This window comes from Paraphaeosphaeria sporulosa, assembly GCF_001642045.1.
Source record: "Paraphaeosphaeria sporulosa strain AP3s5-JAC2a unplaced genomic scaffold CC84scaffold_5, whole genome shotgun sequence".
Classification (NCBI taxonomy): Eukaryota; Fungi; Ascomycota; class Dothideomycetes; order Pleosporales; family Didymosphaeriaceae; genus Paraphaeosphaeria; species Paraphaeosphaeria sporulosa.
In genome coordinates, this window is record NW_017253364.1 from 2940921 (window position 1) to 2957236 (window position 16316).

General features: G+C 53.8%; 7 protein-coding genes across 7 annotated transcripts; 4 read left to right on the forward strand and 3 right to left on the reverse strand.

Moving 5' to 3' along the window:
• The first annotated feature begins 121 nt into the window (after nucleotides 1-121).
• CC84DRAFT_1146643 (2OG-Fe(II) oxygenase superfamily protein) lies at nucleotides 122-1576 on the forward strand. The gene is made up of 3 exons (XM_018176562.1): nucleotides 122-450; nucleotides 504-671; nucleotides 722-1576. Exons 1-3 carry the CDS (start codon nucleotides 298-300, stop codon nucleotides 1499-1501), a joined length of 1101 nt encoding a protein of 366 aa, XP_018036840.1. The 5' UTR covers nucleotides 122-297; the 3' UTR covers nucleotides 1502-1576.
• Nucleotides 1577-1618: 42 nt separating this feature from the next.
• CC84DRAFT_1091117 (uncharacterized protein) lies at nucleotides 1619-1959 on the reverse strand (the record flags this gene model as incomplete). Its single annotated transcript, XM_018174388.1, has 2 exons — nucleotides 1619-1719; nucleotides 1776-1959. 2 exons carry the CDS (start codon nucleotides 1957-1959, stop codon nucleotides 1619-1621), a joined length of 285 nt encoding a protein of 94 aa, XP_018036841.1.
• Nucleotides 1960-2713: 754 nt separating this feature from the next.
• On the reverse strand, nucleotides 2714-3640 carry CC84DRAFT_1176468 (uncharacterized protein; the record flags this gene model as incomplete). Its single annotated transcript, XM_018180225.1, has 3 exons — nucleotides 2714-2762; nucleotides 3043-3414; nucleotides 3471-3640. The coding sequence occupies 3 exons, from the start codon at nucleotides 3638-3640 to the stop codon at nucleotides 2714-2716; spliced, it is 591 nt and encodes a 196-aa protein (XP_018036842.1).
• A 651-nt stretch (nucleotides 3641-4291) lies between these two features.
• Nucleotides 4292-5512, reverse strand: CC84DRAFT_1176469 (uncharacterized protein; the record flags this gene model as incomplete). Its single annotated transcript, XM_018180226.1, has 4 exons — nucleotides 4292-4581; nucleotides 4635-5052; nucleotides 5104-5369; nucleotides 5491-5512. 4 exons carry the CDS (start codon nucleotides 5510-5512, stop codon nucleotides 4292-4294), a joined length of 996 nt encoding a protein of 331 aa, XP_018036843.1.
• A 1678-nt stretch (nucleotides 5513-7190) lies between these two features.
• Nucleotides 7191-9159, forward strand: CC84DRAFT_1164742 (uncharacterized protein). Its single transcript, XM_018178551.1, has 3 exons — nucleotides 7191-7778; nucleotides 7834-8539; nucleotides 8590-9159. Exons 1-3 carry the CDS (start codon nucleotides 7241-7243, stop codon nucleotides 8711-8713), a joined length of 1368 nt encoding a protein of 455 aa, XP_018036844.1. The 5' UTR covers nucleotides 7191-7240; the 3' UTR covers nucleotides 8714-9159.
• Nucleotides 9160-11321: 2162 nt separating this feature from the next.
• On the forward strand, nucleotides 11322-12855 carry CC84DRAFT_1176471 (Pkinase-domain-containing protein; the record flags this gene model as incomplete). Its single annotated transcript, XM_018180227.1, has 3 exons — nucleotides 11322-11969; nucleotides 12016-12677; nucleotides 12726-12855. 3 exons carry the CDS (start codon nucleotides 11322-11324, stop codon nucleotides 12853-12855), a joined length of 1440 nt encoding a protein of 479 aa, XP_018036845.1.
• Nucleotides 12856-13343: 488 nt separating this feature from the next.
• On the forward strand, nucleotides 13344-15820 carry CC84DRAFT_1146656 (phenylalanyl-tRNA synthetase beta chain). The gene is made up of 5 exons (XM_018176563.1): nucleotides 13344-13831; nucleotides 13885-14041; nucleotides 14089-14198; nucleotides 14243-15278; nucleotides 15330-15820. Exons 1-5 carry the CDS (start codon nucleotides 13517-13519, stop codon nucleotides 15491-15493), a joined length of 1782 nt encoding a protein of 593 aa, XP_018036846.1. The 5' UTR covers nucleotides 13344-13516; the 3' UTR covers nucleotides 15494-15820.
• Nucleotides 15821-16316: the final 496 nt, after the last annotated feature.

A 16316-nucleotide genomic window follows, 5' to 3' on the forward strand; every position in this document is an offset into this window, starting at 1 on the left:
CAGCCTAAAAGCACGTTCGTCTCCGATATGCGGTATCTAGCGCCTTGATCTGGCGGGATGTTATTACCGGCATTGTGCTTTCGACGAAACATGTGTTCTCTCGTGTGGTGTTGAGGATTTAGCTGGGTGAGCACGACCTCTTGGCGGGGTATTGCGTGCTTACGACTCCGCATTGGGTACATGACATCGACATGCATATCGAAACATTGTAACTGATTCATCACGGCAAACGAAACATTTGGGCTATATATACGTCTGCACTCCGGACCCGGGAAAAGGCACTTGAGTTTTCACATCATGCCATCCGTTGCACCTGCACCACTTCCAAAATGGGAAAGACCCAATAAGACAAGCGAGAAGCTTGACTGGGCGGACATCAAAGTCATCGACCTATCCCGGTTCGACGAGCCAGGAGAGAGGCAGAGGCTGGCGGAAGATTTGAGAGATGCCGTAAGTAATGGTCAGAACTTGCCGCGAAGAGTGCGTTGTTGACATCGTATCAGGTACACAAGACAGGCTTCTTCAGCATAATAGGGACGGGATTGACCCAGGAAGAAGTAGAGCGCCAGTATGATATCGGGCAAGCATACTTCAATCTATCGCTGGAAGAGAAAGGAGACCCAAAATACCGATGTGACTTCGCCAAGGGCAATTACTTCGGGTATCGTGCGGTAAGTCAATACCATTTCTGTTATCGAATGACCTTTCTCATTTTACCTAGGCAAACGAGAAGAAAATCATGGGCACAGAAGTCCTCGACAACGTAGAGTCCGTCAATATACCCAAGTTCATCCCCTCCAACAAAGACGAGCCCTTCCAGCCCTTCCTCCAACAATATCGCTCCGAGATCGAGGCCTTCTCGCGGCGCTCCCTGGACATCGCTACTAAAGTCTTCACCCTCTTTTCCATCATCCTAGAGCTCCCAGAAGACTACTTTTCAAAACAGCATCTGTACAGCGATCCCAGCGAAGACCACCTGCGCTACATGATCTACCGCCCTCGCAGTGAAGCAGACGATGCAAAAGTGCAGAATACATGGTCTCGCGCACACACTGACTTTGGTTCGCTAACCCTGCTCTGGAGCCAGGACGTCGCGGGACTGCAGCTCAAAACTCCGACCGGGGAGTGGAAGTATGTGCCGCCAGTCGACAACGGCATCATCTGCAATGTTGGCGACACGCTCGACTTTTGGTCCGCGGGCTATCTCAAGTCGACGATACACCGCGTGGTGCGGCCGCCCGCGGACCAGGCGCACATTCACCGCTTGGGACTATTCTACTTTGTGAGGCCGGGGAATGAGGTTGATATCAAGCCTGCACCCTCGCCGTTGTTGAAGAGATTGGGGTTGGTGGGGGAAGATGCAGAAACTGCGACACCGGTACGGGGGCTGGAGTATGTGAGGGAGAGGGTCAGAAATTATCATGATCATAATGACTACGCTGACATGAAGGGGAAGAAATTCAAGGTGGGCAACTTGGAGATTGAGGATGAGGCTGCCTGAGCGGTGGGGATGGATGGGCGGAAGGAGATAGCAGAAGACGGAAGAAGAGTCACTGCAGCTAAAGTGGAAATCGAGAGCTCGTTATCATGGATTTGATTTCATTTCTTCGTCCATCGTCTAAGCACCCGGTGTACGTCTGCAAAGCGGGCGGCCCCTCTCCAAAGTGTTAGGATCACACGTCAATCGCGAGTCCTCGATACACGTCAACTGCGCGCCGCCTATTTCCAGTACATTAGCACACATCCACCCCCAACGTCAACTCATTCTCACTCACAGTTGTTAATGTTGTCCGGCACGCAACGCCCGGTCTGCCCATTGACATTGCAGACATCCTGCTTCAAGCTCGTGTTGGCGACACAGCACGCGCCGTTGGGGACGGGGCGGCCTGCGTTCTGAGGCTGGGGCGCGGCGAGCGCGAGGAGGGGGAAGAGGGTGGCGATGGCGAGGGTGAACTTCATGCTTGCGGTTGGGTGGGTATATTGCGTTAAAGGAATAGACAGCAGTGAATGTAGCGCGTAGAAAGAGTGACCGGGCCGGCGGTAGAATGTAGTATAGACAGTAGAATAGAAGAGGAGTGAGTGAGTGCGTGATGAGACTTTCTTCGTGCGGTTGGCTGTTGCCTTTATACTACGAGCTGGAAGGGAGGTGTTGAAGCCAAGCCTGGCTTGAGCATCGTGCTGGTGGCATGCACGCCTTCATCGCCGAGGCGTGTAGCAGATGCAGATCTCAGAGAGCGTTCTGAGACACCAAGACGGCGCGAGGAACCGGGCGCTAGGGTTGGTGGAGCGAAGCGAGGGTGTGGGGATGCCAAAAGAGGAAAGGCACGATACGAGCCGAGGTGTTGAGGTTGCTCTTCTGCTTGAGCATCAACATTCGCAGGTTTATGCGGTCAAATTGATTCGTTTTGCACTACACTCAGGCGCATATTTCATGCGCTTCTCGCGCCAAACAACCCTGTTTGTATAGGAGAGGGAGGCCGCTAAGGCAAGTCGATGCGAGGCGCGATGAAACTCGAGTCTTCGATGTGTGCTATAGGGAGTGTGCAGCCGAACTGATGTCAAAACGTAGCGTGAAACGTGACGTTGGCTGCGCGCTACCTCGGACAGATTTAGCGATCGAACACTTAAACGTTCGCGAATGTTGCAGGAAGCATAAGCGCACGTTCCTGAGCTGTTTTCTAATTTCTTTGGGGGTTTAAGACACAGGCAGTCTCTATTGACTAGGATGTGAAGCATCGTATTGTTGGATTGCATATTGAAATCTAGATAACGTTAAACTAGGGAACCGTGCAAGGATGTAATGATGGTCGGTGGGTGTGTAACGGGAATAGTTGTTGCAGTCAATAAACCCATTCGTTATGAAGTACAGAACCAGAGCCACCAAGCGTTTAGAGCCCCAGTAAACTTGGAAATTATCCAAGATCAGAATCGCGAACCGATTGGGCACATCAAAACCACGCAGTAGTGAAGACGTAAGGGAGGATATACATTGAAGAACATGAGCTTCGATTCCAATCGGCACTCTCTTTCCAAGATACTCACTTCCCATCACCACCAACACCATCATGCAGACTCTTCCAGCTCTTCCCCGCCGTATAATACGCCCCATCAACATGCTCCTGCACATCTGCCGGCCTCAACCACGCACACCGATCCTTCTCAAATGTTTCAATTCGCGGCTTGAACTTAGTTTCCTGGAGCTTGTAATCGTCAATGGTCCCAATCCTCGGGATGCTAGCGCCGGGGTATCCGCTACTCCGGCGGTACATGAGCGTGCCGCAGACGCTGCAGAAGCTGTTTTCCATGTAATTTCCCGTGGCAATGGTGTTGTTCTGGCGGAAGCGGGTTAGCTTCGATTCGCCGCGAACGTGCTTGAGGTGCGTGTCTTTGACGACGAAGTTGGATGCGAACATGCTGGATGGTATGGTTAGTGCGATTGGTGGGTAAGTGGGGTAGGCGACGGGACTTACCTAGCGGTGATTTTCCGGCAGTCGGTGCAGTGGCAGATGAATGTGTCTACGAGACCTTCTCCCTCGGTGGGTACTTCAATTTGCACGGCACCGCAGTAGCACGTAGCCGTGGCTGTCCCGTTCTTCTCTCCGTGCGCGCCTTCGGATGGTAGGACGATCTTCTCACTCATGTTGTTCGATATCAAGTGACTTGTGATAGAGGCGAGTCGTTGAGCTGTTTGAAATGTTGGATTGTGATTCGAGTTGTTTGTGGAGTGCAAACTTCTAAGATCTTTATGGAGCCTGTGTACTTACTCATGTCGGGCCAAAGGACACTGCGCAGATTCAGATCACTATTTCTACCACACTTTGTATTAAGATGGGTGGTAAACTACTTGAGCGGAATGCGTGTCTAGGGCTCCTATTTGTCGGCAATAGACTGGCTTATTGAGATTGGAAGCAGTGTGATGTTACCTCGGTACAGCTTACTGGCACGGGCTTATCTCCGACTCCGCTACAAGCACCAACTCTAGACTCAGAGCGCCAATACCTACAATGTGTGTTATTAGGCTTGTTTGCAAGCGAGTCTTCGCGCAGGAATGCTTGGTGGCTGTGACCTTGTGTTTCGAGACAGACTAGGACTTATATCGACTGCGCAGCAATATATTTTTGGATATTGCACATTGAAGTCTAAGTAAGCGACACAAAAAAGTTTCATGATAAATAGTCGGTGGGTTTGTAACAGAATGGATATAAATCAGGTCCATAAACGCCGTCCATCGCATACAGTCAGTCCACAGCTCTAAGTAACGCCCGACGCCCCAAGACCACCAGTCACATATCTACTTCTCCTTCTTTTCCTTCCCTCCCACCTTTGCTTCCAGGCCCTTCTTCTTATCAATCAGCGCCCTCTGTGTCTTCTCCGAGTTGTTCTTCTTCAGGTCAAGGCCCACGTCGTGGATCTCCAACTTCCAATTGGCGATCTTCAGGGCATTCTTAGCCTTCTTCAATGTCTTCTCCGCATAAGCATGCTCCTTTGTGCCTTCCTTGGTATCTTCTAAGCCTTTCTCGGCTTTCTTTTTGTCGGCCTCGAGGGTTCTGATGTCATGGACGAGTGATTCCCGCTTCTTGTCTGTTTGTGTTAGTGGGGTAGCAACATACGGCTTAACACACAAAGAGACTCACCAGAAGGCTTGGCCAAGCCATGGATTTTCTGCTCATTCATCAGATTCGGAGGGTTTAGCAGCTTCTCCTTTTGGATGGACCGCGTGCCAATCACAAGATCAACATCCGCCGTCTCTGAGACAAGGAAGCGCATATTGTTGAACACCTTTGGGCTCGTCTCTGAGAACCATGACACACGTATACAACCCAACACCTTATGTGTATGACCTGTGGCAACCATGCCGCCGTTTTCTTCCCTGGGTGTCAGCGGCAGGTAGTCGGAATCGCTGAACCCAAGACGCTGCGCAAGCTTTGTAGAGATAATGTTCCCTTGAGAACACCCAGTATCGAGGACACATCGTACTGGAATGAACTCGCGGCCCTCGCGTTTGTAGGCAGATACTATGAGTTTATACCAGTTCTCCCCTTCATCGAAGAACTGTATGTGTCAACAGTTGCAGTTGGATTCATGAAAAAGAAACCAGCATACCTCTGCGTGAGAGCCTTCGACCTCAGCCCACTCAACAGTAGCCGCCAGATGTCTCTTCAAGTTTTTCGTGCCAAAAATAGTGGCCTTAAAGACATCCCACCACGAAACTTTCACCAGGGCAACATGAGTACCGCGTCTTTGGACAGGTGCTCGCCTGACTGCGAAGTCTGGATTTTCGTCCACGATAGTCTGCGCTGAGACCGAAGATGCTCGGCCTTTAGGCACGGCTAGATTCTCAAAGTCCACGGAGACGTTCTTCCTTTGCTCTGTAAAGGTTGTGTAGTTAGCGGTGCCCGGACCGAGATGTAGTACATGTCAGAGTTTGGACCGTGAATGGGGCATACTAAGGTGGTACACGCCGCATTACGGCGTCCAGATGTAACTCACTGGAAGTTGTAGTCTGACTCATATTGGCTGTCAGCTCTGGTTCGTTGCTGGGATGTCTGGCAGTATTCGTGTCGAACTCGAGGAAGGTCGAGGGTATAAAATTGGAGGGCTAAACTGGACCTCTTCTCGTTTTTTATGAATCATCGCACGATAAGGCAACGAACTTACTATAGCAATTTTCCAGGGGCCATTTTGAGCCTCATAGCAGCGCAGGCCAGGACTCTAGTCACCGGTCTGGCGCAGCACTGACGGGTTGGTGGAGGCCGTGCACTCAGCGGTTCTTATCAAGTAGGCAAAGTATTGAATTTGGGGGCAGGATTCGACCACGCAGACGCTGGCGTCGCCCTCCATCAGCGTGTCAGGTGCTGATACCCTGGCCGCCATCGATGGTTGGGGGTCGATTGTGGCGAGTGATCCGTTGGCTGAGCGCCCGCTGGGGTCAATTTGAGCACGGTGCGCGGCAGTGCCAGGTTCCCATCCCTGATACCTGATCACGCTGTACTGAGCTGCGCGCCTGTGGCATAAGAAGGTCCTTCCATCTTTTACTGTTAACTTCCCCTACTTTTCCATCGTCTGCCTTCTCTGACTCCGTGGCGTCTCGCAAAAGAGTGTGTTGAAGCGTTGCGTGTCTCCCTCGGCCCCCACTGTCGCTTCCGCACCGCACAATCCGGCGGGCCAAAACATGGCCGTAATGCTATCACGTAGCAGCCATTCGCGCTGGGCATGAAAACCTTCGACGATAGCGAGTGGCTTCGATAGTCCGGAAACAACCTTTTGTTTAGATCGATCTAGGGAGGGAGAACCAACGACGAAAGACTGTTCGCGTATGCGATGGATTCCTCTTCCTCTCATCAGGATGTACTCGAACTTGTCGCGAAACTACTGTGAGGTCGCTTCAGCTCATCATTGATTCGGTGGAGCTTCGCAGCCTCAGGCAGGGAACTGGTGGAGGCTGCATGAACAGGTTGGGGTGGTCAGCTTTCTAGCGTGAGGCTGCAGAGTCGGCAAATGAAGGCGCAAACATTTTCTGATCGGTGCGGCCAGCCTTGTGTCGTTGCCTAATCACAGGTTTCGGCCATCGCCGACATGGCAGCTGAAGACTGGGTTTGTCAAGGTGGGGTAAATCCGCAGCGTCGATGTGCTGACTATGGCAACTGAAACCCTGCCCTTCATGGGCTAGCAATCGAGTGAGCGTAGCCTGTAAACTTCGAACAGATCACCCAAGACGATTGTCTCTTGCAAAAGAGCGACAATTGATAGCGATAACCTCATGATACGGCGAGAATTGCTCAGCTACACGACCGTCGGCAGTGGTGCTGGCGGATGTTCGCGCTATGCAACGTCAGTTGCGAAAGAAATCTAGAGACCAGGTTGTGGACGAAAGACAAGGTGCGACGTGGGAAGCGTTGAGTAACTGATAGCTTCGAGAAAACAATTTGGATAGGCACCCGACTTATGCCTCTGGGTCCTCGCGGAAAGCCGGAGCCAGAGCTGCGCACACTTGTTCACGAAGTCGGCGGTGTGCATGCACGTTAGACTGACCTTGCATAGCGGATGCTCACGCGTCGCTGTTGGCAGCATCTAAATGGACGCGAGACCTGCAGGACCTGTCCATGATAGGCCGGAACGGGGCAGATGCATTGCTTGCCTCAGGAGGAAAAATGAAGCTGCGCCTCAGCTCCTCGCCTCCCGAAATGCCCTCGAAATATAAGCCGCAAGCCGACTTTCGCAGCTGTTGAAGCTTTATCAAATGGTGTCGGAGTACGTTCATCGCCAGATGAGTTTAGAGCTGCAGGAGATGGACAGCCGCCCTTCGACCTCAGATCGGGCGCCCAGCACTCCAGGCACAGCGACGGCCATAAATACCCCCGATCAGGATCAGTTCCCGCAACATGCTACTCAGCCAGACACCGTCAGTCTTAGCTCTGACCTCGAATCCATATCGAGCGACAGCGAAAATGAAGGAGATGAAGATGGCATCCGCACTGTGAAAGGCAAGCTGCCTGACGATGCAGTAGAAGGATGGCCACAGTTGGCTCAGTTGATGGCAGACCAACCAGAGTTTGCAGCTTTTCCTCGATTTCGTGACCTAAACGTCAAGAGTTTGCTGTACTATCAAGTCGAGCTTAATAGCCTACGAAAGAAACTCCACAGGCTGGAACATGCCGATAAAGCTCACCCACGGAACCAGGATTATTCACTGTACGCTGACACTCTGGTCAACGAATCGAACGCCTCAGAGCAGCTCAAGACCATGAAAACCATCCGTGGGGTACTGAAAGAGTACAGTGAGTTTCAAAGACTTTCACCATTTTTCGTCGGACCGAGCTAATTGTTATCTAGACGAGGCTTTGCTGCAGTACTCAAAGGTGTGCGCACTGCCAGACCCCGAGCCGTTCAATATGCGCACACTTCGTGGATGGTTGCGCCATGAACATGGTGGCAACCTCAATGTCCAAGACCTCGACGATGGCGGGCCAGTGAATACATGGGGTCTGCTGAAAAATAACCCGGACGATGAAGAGAAGAGCCTCGGGTCACAATTCCGCAGTCTTCTCTGCAGCCTGTTATGGATGCGCCGGCCAGAAAAGAGTATGCATGAGCCAGACTTGGCTCTCACTGCACCTCAAATACAGGTTGACGGCTTGACACATTGGTATGCGTCCGAGTTAATCCCGTTCCGTAGATCTCTCAGTTCGTGGAAGGAGCGAAAGAAAATGAACGTTACCCCAGATCTCGAAAACACTGCCAGCCAAGATACTGGGCAAGATTACAGGGTTCAAACAACACCACCTTGGCCGAAGAAGACGAAGAAAGAGGACACATTGGTTTCGTGGTCAGAGAACAGTGCCTTGAGGCTGACCTCCGGAATCTCAACCGTGGTCGCATGCCTCTTACCGGTCATTGCGATCTCCGTCTTGTCGCAACTACAGGGTTTAAAGGCGCTTCTCATTTGTCTCGCTGGATTCTCACTCGTCTTCGCTATCGGTCTGATTGCTTTGACGCAAGGTACCAGCAAGAGGACAGAAATATTCGGTGCTACTGCAGCGTGAGTGTGTACTTACTGAACTTCGATTGCGTCAGCTAACACCCTTCCAGATTCTCAGCGGTCATGGTGGTGTTCATTTCGATCCCGCCGGCGCCTGTCATTATGATGCCTCCAGGCTCCGCTATACCGTCAGTGTCCCCGAGCGCAGTCATCTCGGCGCTGCCCACTGGATGATGGATGTGTGCTCATGGGTCGTTGTGCGCCTATTCAATGAAAATACATTGTTGCAGTTCAGACAGCCGCAGTGAAGTGAGGTCCGAGCCTGCGTTTGGCGTGACGGGGTTGCACCTACCCTCTGTTGCTGAGGCAGTCGCGCTTCGTACTTTCCGTGGCTGTTAAAGACGCCTATCATGAGGAGAAGTGCTGTGACCCATGACCAACAGCCAAGGAGATTGAGGTGCAGGCTTTGTTTGAGTCCACTGGTTAGAGAAGACTGTAGTGCGAAGCTGTCGATACGGAGCGCTCACTGTGGCAGTGCGCAGCTCTGCGCAGGTATGCAACGAAACACGAGAAGGTAAGCAGCATAGCCGCACAAACCCTCGCAGAGCAATCGTTCGTCACACACGCGTTCGTGTAGACATTAGACTCTCGTATCTAGTCAGGTACAGCCACATCTCGGGATGCGACTTCTTTTGTGAAAGTACATAGCCACAAGACGGAGATATGCACGTGAACCAGGCCAAGAAACACATGTTCTGCGGCTTCACGCCAGACAGTGGGGGACCTCCATCAGCATCGCCTAGTCGCACTGCAGACCATGACGCGATCCGTTCGATCGTCGAACGAGATCCTTGGAGATTCAGCCCAGGTCCCGACGGGCGTCATCCAGGTATCGATGCCGACGAAGTGGGAACACGAAGTGCCAAGGCTCGTATCGCTGTTCGTAACTGCTGGTGCACGTGGCTGTGATGACGGGTTGTTGAGCTGGGGATGGCACAATGTGGCTCGCGTACCTTGATAAGCCTCCCAGAGTGAGAGAGGTTAGCCCGCCTGCTCCTCGATCGTGTTCGAAGCCAAGCGAGCTCCCAGGTCACTGGCAATAACCTTTAACGCCTTTTTCTGCACATTGACGCGGCTGTTGGCTCCCCCAATCTTGCAGCCCAAGACCCAAAAGGGATCTAAGACAGGACTATACCAGCCCATGAACCAGCCTTGCATGCCAATACTGGATCTGGCTGCGGGGAGCCATCCGTGTCATGATGTCCATATCCAAGAAATCCTCTCTTAGGGTTAGCTTGTTCGGCAGGACGCCTGGCCTCCACTGCTGGCACTGGAAGAATCCGTGGACCTGTTCCTTTGAGGATGCCATTGGCCTCGAAAGAATCTTGCGGTGAGCGTCATTGACCGGTCGCCAGTTCCGACATCAAACCTAGGACTATCATAGCAGTCATACAGATTGCTGAGCGACAGAGGGCTAGACATTCTGAAGCGACCCCGCAAAATGGCTTTGGCCCTACCAAGTTCGTACCATGAGTGCAGAGAGTCGTCCAGGGCCCGGTTCCTGTACGGGAACTCAAGCCTGGGTCCGCCGGGGGATTTGGGGGCCAGCATACGCTGCTTCGTGAAGTCGACTGGGGCGGCCACGTTTTATTCTCTCGAGGCCGTCGGCGCAAAGGTCGCAGCAGGTATAACGTCAGCCGTTCGTGGTGGTCGTGTGTCCACCAGGTCCATTGGCGGATGTGGAGGGCTCGGAGGCCAGGCGCGTGGTGGCCAGGGGTGCGCAGGCTGCTCTGTCGGGCTTGGTCCCTGAGGCTTGCGCTGGCTGCACTGCTGCACGATGCTGGTCTATGATGTATGTGCGTAGACACAGACAGCGGCCAACGTCAGACGCAGCATCCCCTTTCCAGCACATGCTTCATCAGCCCGGGCGCTCGAATAAGAGGCGTCTACGTTGCGGGCGCCTTTTGAAACAGGCAAATCCACCCAGCGCTTGCGAAAGTGTGCCCACTGCCCTCGAGCCATTCAAGCGGGGTGCACAGCGCCTGCGCCGCATCGCAACACGCCTTTCCCCCAGCGTCTTCTGAGGCTCTCGCGCCCTCGATCGTCTCCCTTCGTCACGCTCGTTTGTGCCTCTCTCCGACGCCGCGCCGCGCATTGCATCCCTCTGTGATTCACGTGCGCCGTCTCTGTCACAGGCTGTTCTCCTCCCGGCAAGCCTCGTCACCCGCACGCGCCATCCCCTCTGCCTCCACCACCACTTCTCGACGCCCCTCCCCAGGCAGCTGTTCTGAAACCCAGTGCCGCACTCGAGTCGCCTCCGCTGCGTTTGCTCGCCTGCCCACAGCGGCCTTGAAGCTGCACCCAGCCGCCCACCGCACCTGCATCCTCCCGCACCCGCCCACGTCACTCGACCGCCTGGAAGCAGGCGCTCGGCGGCACTACCACGGCACAGCAGCGGCACACGCAACACGACGCACACTGTTTGCGTTGCTGCCACGCCCGGCGTCTTGTAGAATAGCGTGAACCGAGGGAGAGTCGGTCTGCACCGTTCGGCTGACGGCAGCTATCCGCCCCGCTGGGTCCAGCATCACTCGACGTGCAACCTCAACTCCCACAAAGCCGCCCCTCGTTGTCGTCCCGCCCGCTGCCAGCTGCAACGCCACACACGCTCCGTTCCCCTGCAACGGCCCTAACTTCACTGTGTCGCGGGCCGCACCTACCCGCGTCTCGCCCGACTGTCCGAGCTACCCTTCGCGCTGCGTGAAGGCGCACCTCTGAAGATACCTATATGCAACCCCTCGCACACCCAGACACGCACTCGTCACCCGCGAGCCAGCCCACCATGTCGTCCCCCGCACCCCTCCTGCGGCCACCGATTCCTGGCGCCCGCTCGCAAGGTGGCGCCCGTACACCTCGACTCGGCCTCTCGATACCTCCGTCGCCGCATGCACGGCCTGTGACAAACGGCGCACCTGAGGGCCTGACTCTCAGACCCGCCCCTCCCAAGCTACATCTGTCGACGCCCATGGGTACCAGCCAGACCCCGCACGAAGGCCGTGCACAGCCCAGGGGACTTCCACCACTGCAGATCGGTACTGGTCTTTCGCCAGCGGGAGGCTCCAGCGATGCAAGTGCACATTCAAGATCTGGGAGCTTTGGCGAGGTCCAGGCGAACGGTTCGGCCTCGTCGTACAATGGCGCTCTTGGCTTCCTGCACAGGGGCTCGGATCCAATCTCAGCAATATCCCAGGGTGGCAGTGATAGCGCTCCGTCGATGGAGAGGGAGAACAGCAGCCAGCCACTGCCCGACCTGGAGAAATTGGCTGCCGAGAAGGGGGCGCCACTTGATGTGGATGATCTGGATGACCTGGGCTTCAAAGCAGCCTCCGCGAAAGGCTTAATCGAGGAGAAGGATAACTTGGGTGAGGGAGCTGGAGGAGCAGTGACTAAGTGTGTTCTCAGGGGTGGAACCAAGGTGTTTGCTCTCAAGGTCGGTTTTACGTTGCTACTATGTTGCCTTGGCTAACTCGCATCAGATCATCACAACAAACCCAGACCCAGATGTCAAGAAGCAGATCGTGCGCGAGCTCAACTTCAACCGAGAATGCGCAAGTGACCATATCTGCAAATACTATGGCGCCTTTGTGGATGACAGCACCGGGACCATCAGCATCGCCATGGAGTTTTGCGAAGGTGGATCTCTGGATTCCGTGTACCGTGAAGTCAAGAAACTGGGTGGTCGAACTGGTGAGAAGGTGCTCGGCAAGGTGGCAGAAGGCGTTCTGAACGGCCTCACCTACCTCCACGCGCGCCGTATCATCCACCGCGACATCAAGCCGAGCAACATCCTCCTTTGCCGGAACGGACAAGTTAAGTTGTGCGATTTTGGTGTTTCCGGCGAGTTCGGCACCAAGGGAGATGCCAACACCTTCATCGGAACATCATACTACATGGCCCCTGAACGAATTACTGGGCAGAGCTACACCATCACCAGTGATGTTTGGAGCCTCGGCGTCACATTGCTAGAGGTCGCGCAACACCGATTCCCGTTCCCTGCGGATGGCACTGAGATGAACCCCCGCGCTGGCCTCATTGATTTGCTTACCTACATTGTGCGACAGCCGATCCCGAAGCTCAAAGACGAGCCAGAGAATGGCATTCGATGGTCCGAAAACTTTAAATACTTTATTGAGTGCTGGTAGGTTCTATTCTGTCGACATGACTGTACACTGCTGATCTGGAACAGTCTCGAGAAGGAGCCTCCTCGGCGAGCCTCACCATGGCGCATGCTAGACCACCCCTGGATGCTCGAAATGAAGACGAAGAAAGTCAACATGGCCCACTTCTTGAAGCAAGTGTGGGATTGGAAGGATTAGACTCGTTTCACGATTTAGCGATTTTCGATTCAGCGGGCGACTCTTCTGCAACCATGTTCTACCCTTTTTGGGAACCATATCCAGGGTCGTGTGCTGGGCATAGACTACGGCGAGATGGCATATTTTGGGACACTTTGGAGGAGGAAAGCATCATCACCGGCATGCATGGAGTGTTTGGTCGGAGTTTCAGCACGGCTTAATGGATTGCTCACAGGCATTGAATGAGACGGGGGTTGGATTGCTGGAGGCAGATCATGATGGATCGCGGTGCGCCGGCTGGCATAGGCGGGCGTCATTTGTCCTGTCACGTCGACTAGCATGTTCTGGATGCAGGATACCCAATACATACAAAGTACGATTCAGTCATGGCACAAACTCATTCCATTTCGGATGTGACGAACTTGATCATGGTGGGGCACGCCGGAACAACGTTGGCCCGCTTCCACTTTCCGACAACCAATGGCTCTCGGAATTGAGTCAGAAGAGGGCGACTGAGTCAACTTTTGTGCTCCGCCGCAGAACGCTTTGGCGTGTTGAACCTAGCTCGAGGCTTCTCTCACCACCCCCAATCATTCCCCAGCCCCGCGATTGCGCCCATTGCGACTTCTTCACTTGCCCCGCCACGATCCCGCCCCGCGCATAGCGACAGCGCACGCCCGCCATGCCGACCATTACCGTGGACAAAGCGGCCCTCTTCAAAGAACTAGAGAGAGAATATACCACAGAGGAGTTTGACGAGCTATGCTTCGAGTTCGGAATCGAGCTGGACGAGGACACGAGCCAGAGCACAAAGCCTGAGGACCAGGCGCAGCCACCGCAGCTCAAGATCGAGATACCCGCCAACCGATATGACATGCTGTGCTTCGAGGGCATAGCGCTGAACCTGAGGGTTTTCTTGGAGAAGCAACAGCTGCCCAAGTGGGCGCTTTCTCCGGCCCAGTCTGGCGAGCTCGAAACACTCACAGTGAAGGAGGAGGTGCGTCGATCGGATTGGACCATACATGGCATGGCAGGCTGACTCTGGCGCAGACCACGCAGATTCGGCCCCTGGTCTCCGGCGTTGTGTTACGGAACATCAAGTTCACCCAAGAGCGCTATGACTCGTTCATCGGATTGCAGGACAAGCTCCACCAGAATCTTGCGCGGCAGAGGACGTTGGTGTCCATTGGAACACACGATCTCGACAGTATGTTGGTGCAAGAACGCATAGAGAACCATCGCTGAGGATTGCAGCTATCAAGGGCCCCTTCACATACGAAGCTCTCAAGCCGGAAGAGATCAAGTTCGTTCCTTTGAACCAGACTAAGGAGCTCAACGGAAAGGAGCTCATGGAGTTCTACGATGTGCGTCGGTCCTTCGAGCGCTTGAACTAGCTGACCCAGAGTAGAAAGACAAGCATCTTGGCCGCTACCTGCACATCATCCGCGACTCGCCAGTCTACCCCGTGATTTACGACTCCAACCGCACCGTCCTCTCGCTCCCGCCCATCATAAACGGGGACCACAGCAAGATCACGCTCGACACGAAGAATGTGCTCATCGAAATCACTGCGTTGGACAAGACCAAGGTGGAGATTGTCAACCACATACTCGTCGCCATGTTCGCTGGCTACGCAGAGTCAATAGAGCCGCTCAAGATTGTCTCGCCGCACAACAACGAGTCAAGAGAGTCGCCAGACCTGGCACCGCGAATGTTCCCCGCTGAGGTCGACTACCTGAACCAGGTCACCGGACTTGATCTTGCACCGGAGGAGATTGCAAAACTTCTCGCGAAGATGGGCTACGACGTAAAGAGGTCAAGCTCCGACAAGAACATCCTGGACGTCGCTGTGCCCATTACCAGGGCAGATGTGCTGCACCAAGCCGACATCATGGAGGACTATGCCATCGCATACGGCTTCAACAAGCTCCCCCGCTTCTACCCCAACAAGTCCTCCGCCGTCGCAGCGCCCCTCCCCATCAACAAGCTCGCCGACATCGTGCGCCTGGAATCTGCATCAGCAGGCTGGACAGAAGTCCTGCCGCTCATTCTGTGTTCACACGAAGAGAACTTCGAGTGGCTCAACCGCAAAGACGACGGCACCACCGCTATCAAGCTCGCCAACCCCAAGACGGCAGAATATCAGCTCGTCCGCACGTCGTTGCTTCCGGGTCTCCTCAAGACGATCAACTCCAACAGGCATCACGCAGTACCTATCAAGGTCTTCGAAGTCAGCGATGTCGGCTTCAAGGACGAGTCGCAGGAGCGAAAGACCAGAAATGAGAGACATTTCGGTGCGGCAATCATGGGGAAGACGAGTGGGTTCGAGCAGGTACATGGACTGCTGGATCGGTTGATGCTGATGCTGAGGTCCGTTTTCATCACGAGAGAAGACGGGTTGAAGAATGCTCAGCTGGGTGGGTATTGGATTGAGGAGGTTGATGGTGAGTTGAATCATATCGACGAAGAAGAGAATAACGTGCTGACAGATACAGATCCAACGTTCCTCAAGGGTCATTCCGCTGCTATCAAGCTCAACATCGATGGGCAAAACCACACCATTGGTGTTTTCGGCATTCTACATCCTTCCGTCCTGAAGGCCTTTGATCTGCCGTACCCCGTCAGTACCATTGAGTTCAACCTCGAGGTCTTTATGTAGATGGTGTTGGAAAGCTGAGCGCACACATGCAATTGAGCGTCGTGCACGTACGATAGAGATACCTCGTCCGCCTGCGGATCAAAATGAAACTTCGCCGACAGCATCAAAATCACTCATTTCAGCTTACGCGTCAGTGTAGCCGTATGATGTAGCTTGAGACAATTCAGGCAATTATACATTTCCGAACCATAGCTAACAGAGCATCGGAGGTCTCCATGTTTACAGCAGCCTTGACTATCGGCCGACATTTCATTTAAATACTACTGATGCAATTGTCTGTGAACGCTCTCGTACACAGAGCGGTGAAAGAAATAAAAATTGACCGCCATGGTAAATAGTCAGAGGACGGCCGCGATCGCGACGTGCGTCGACCAGATCCGATCGGGCGACAAGAATGCGTTGCGCCTACTTACTATTGTATACATCGTCTGTAATGCACGAGCGTACAATCAAGTTAGCTAAAAATTAAGGAAATATGCATTACCATGTGCTCGCGCGAAGCATCCCAAGAGCCCAAGGAACTATTTCAAGAGCACAACACCCAGGCACTGCTCAGAAGCAAACAGCAAAAACATACAACAGCGGGGATTCGCTGCTGGTCACCCACGCAACTACTGATCCGCCGGTACACTGCTTATATATGGCTGAGCGGACGGGAAGCCTAGTTTTCAGTGTCCTATGGTCGTATGTGAGAGACCATGGTCAAAGTAAAATACATATCCTAGATAAAATATGCTATAAGAGCTAGAAGTCGCCCCCGAAACTCAAGTTCACGTACGCAACAGGGCTTCACTAATGGCTCTTTATGTATTGCTAGATCTGC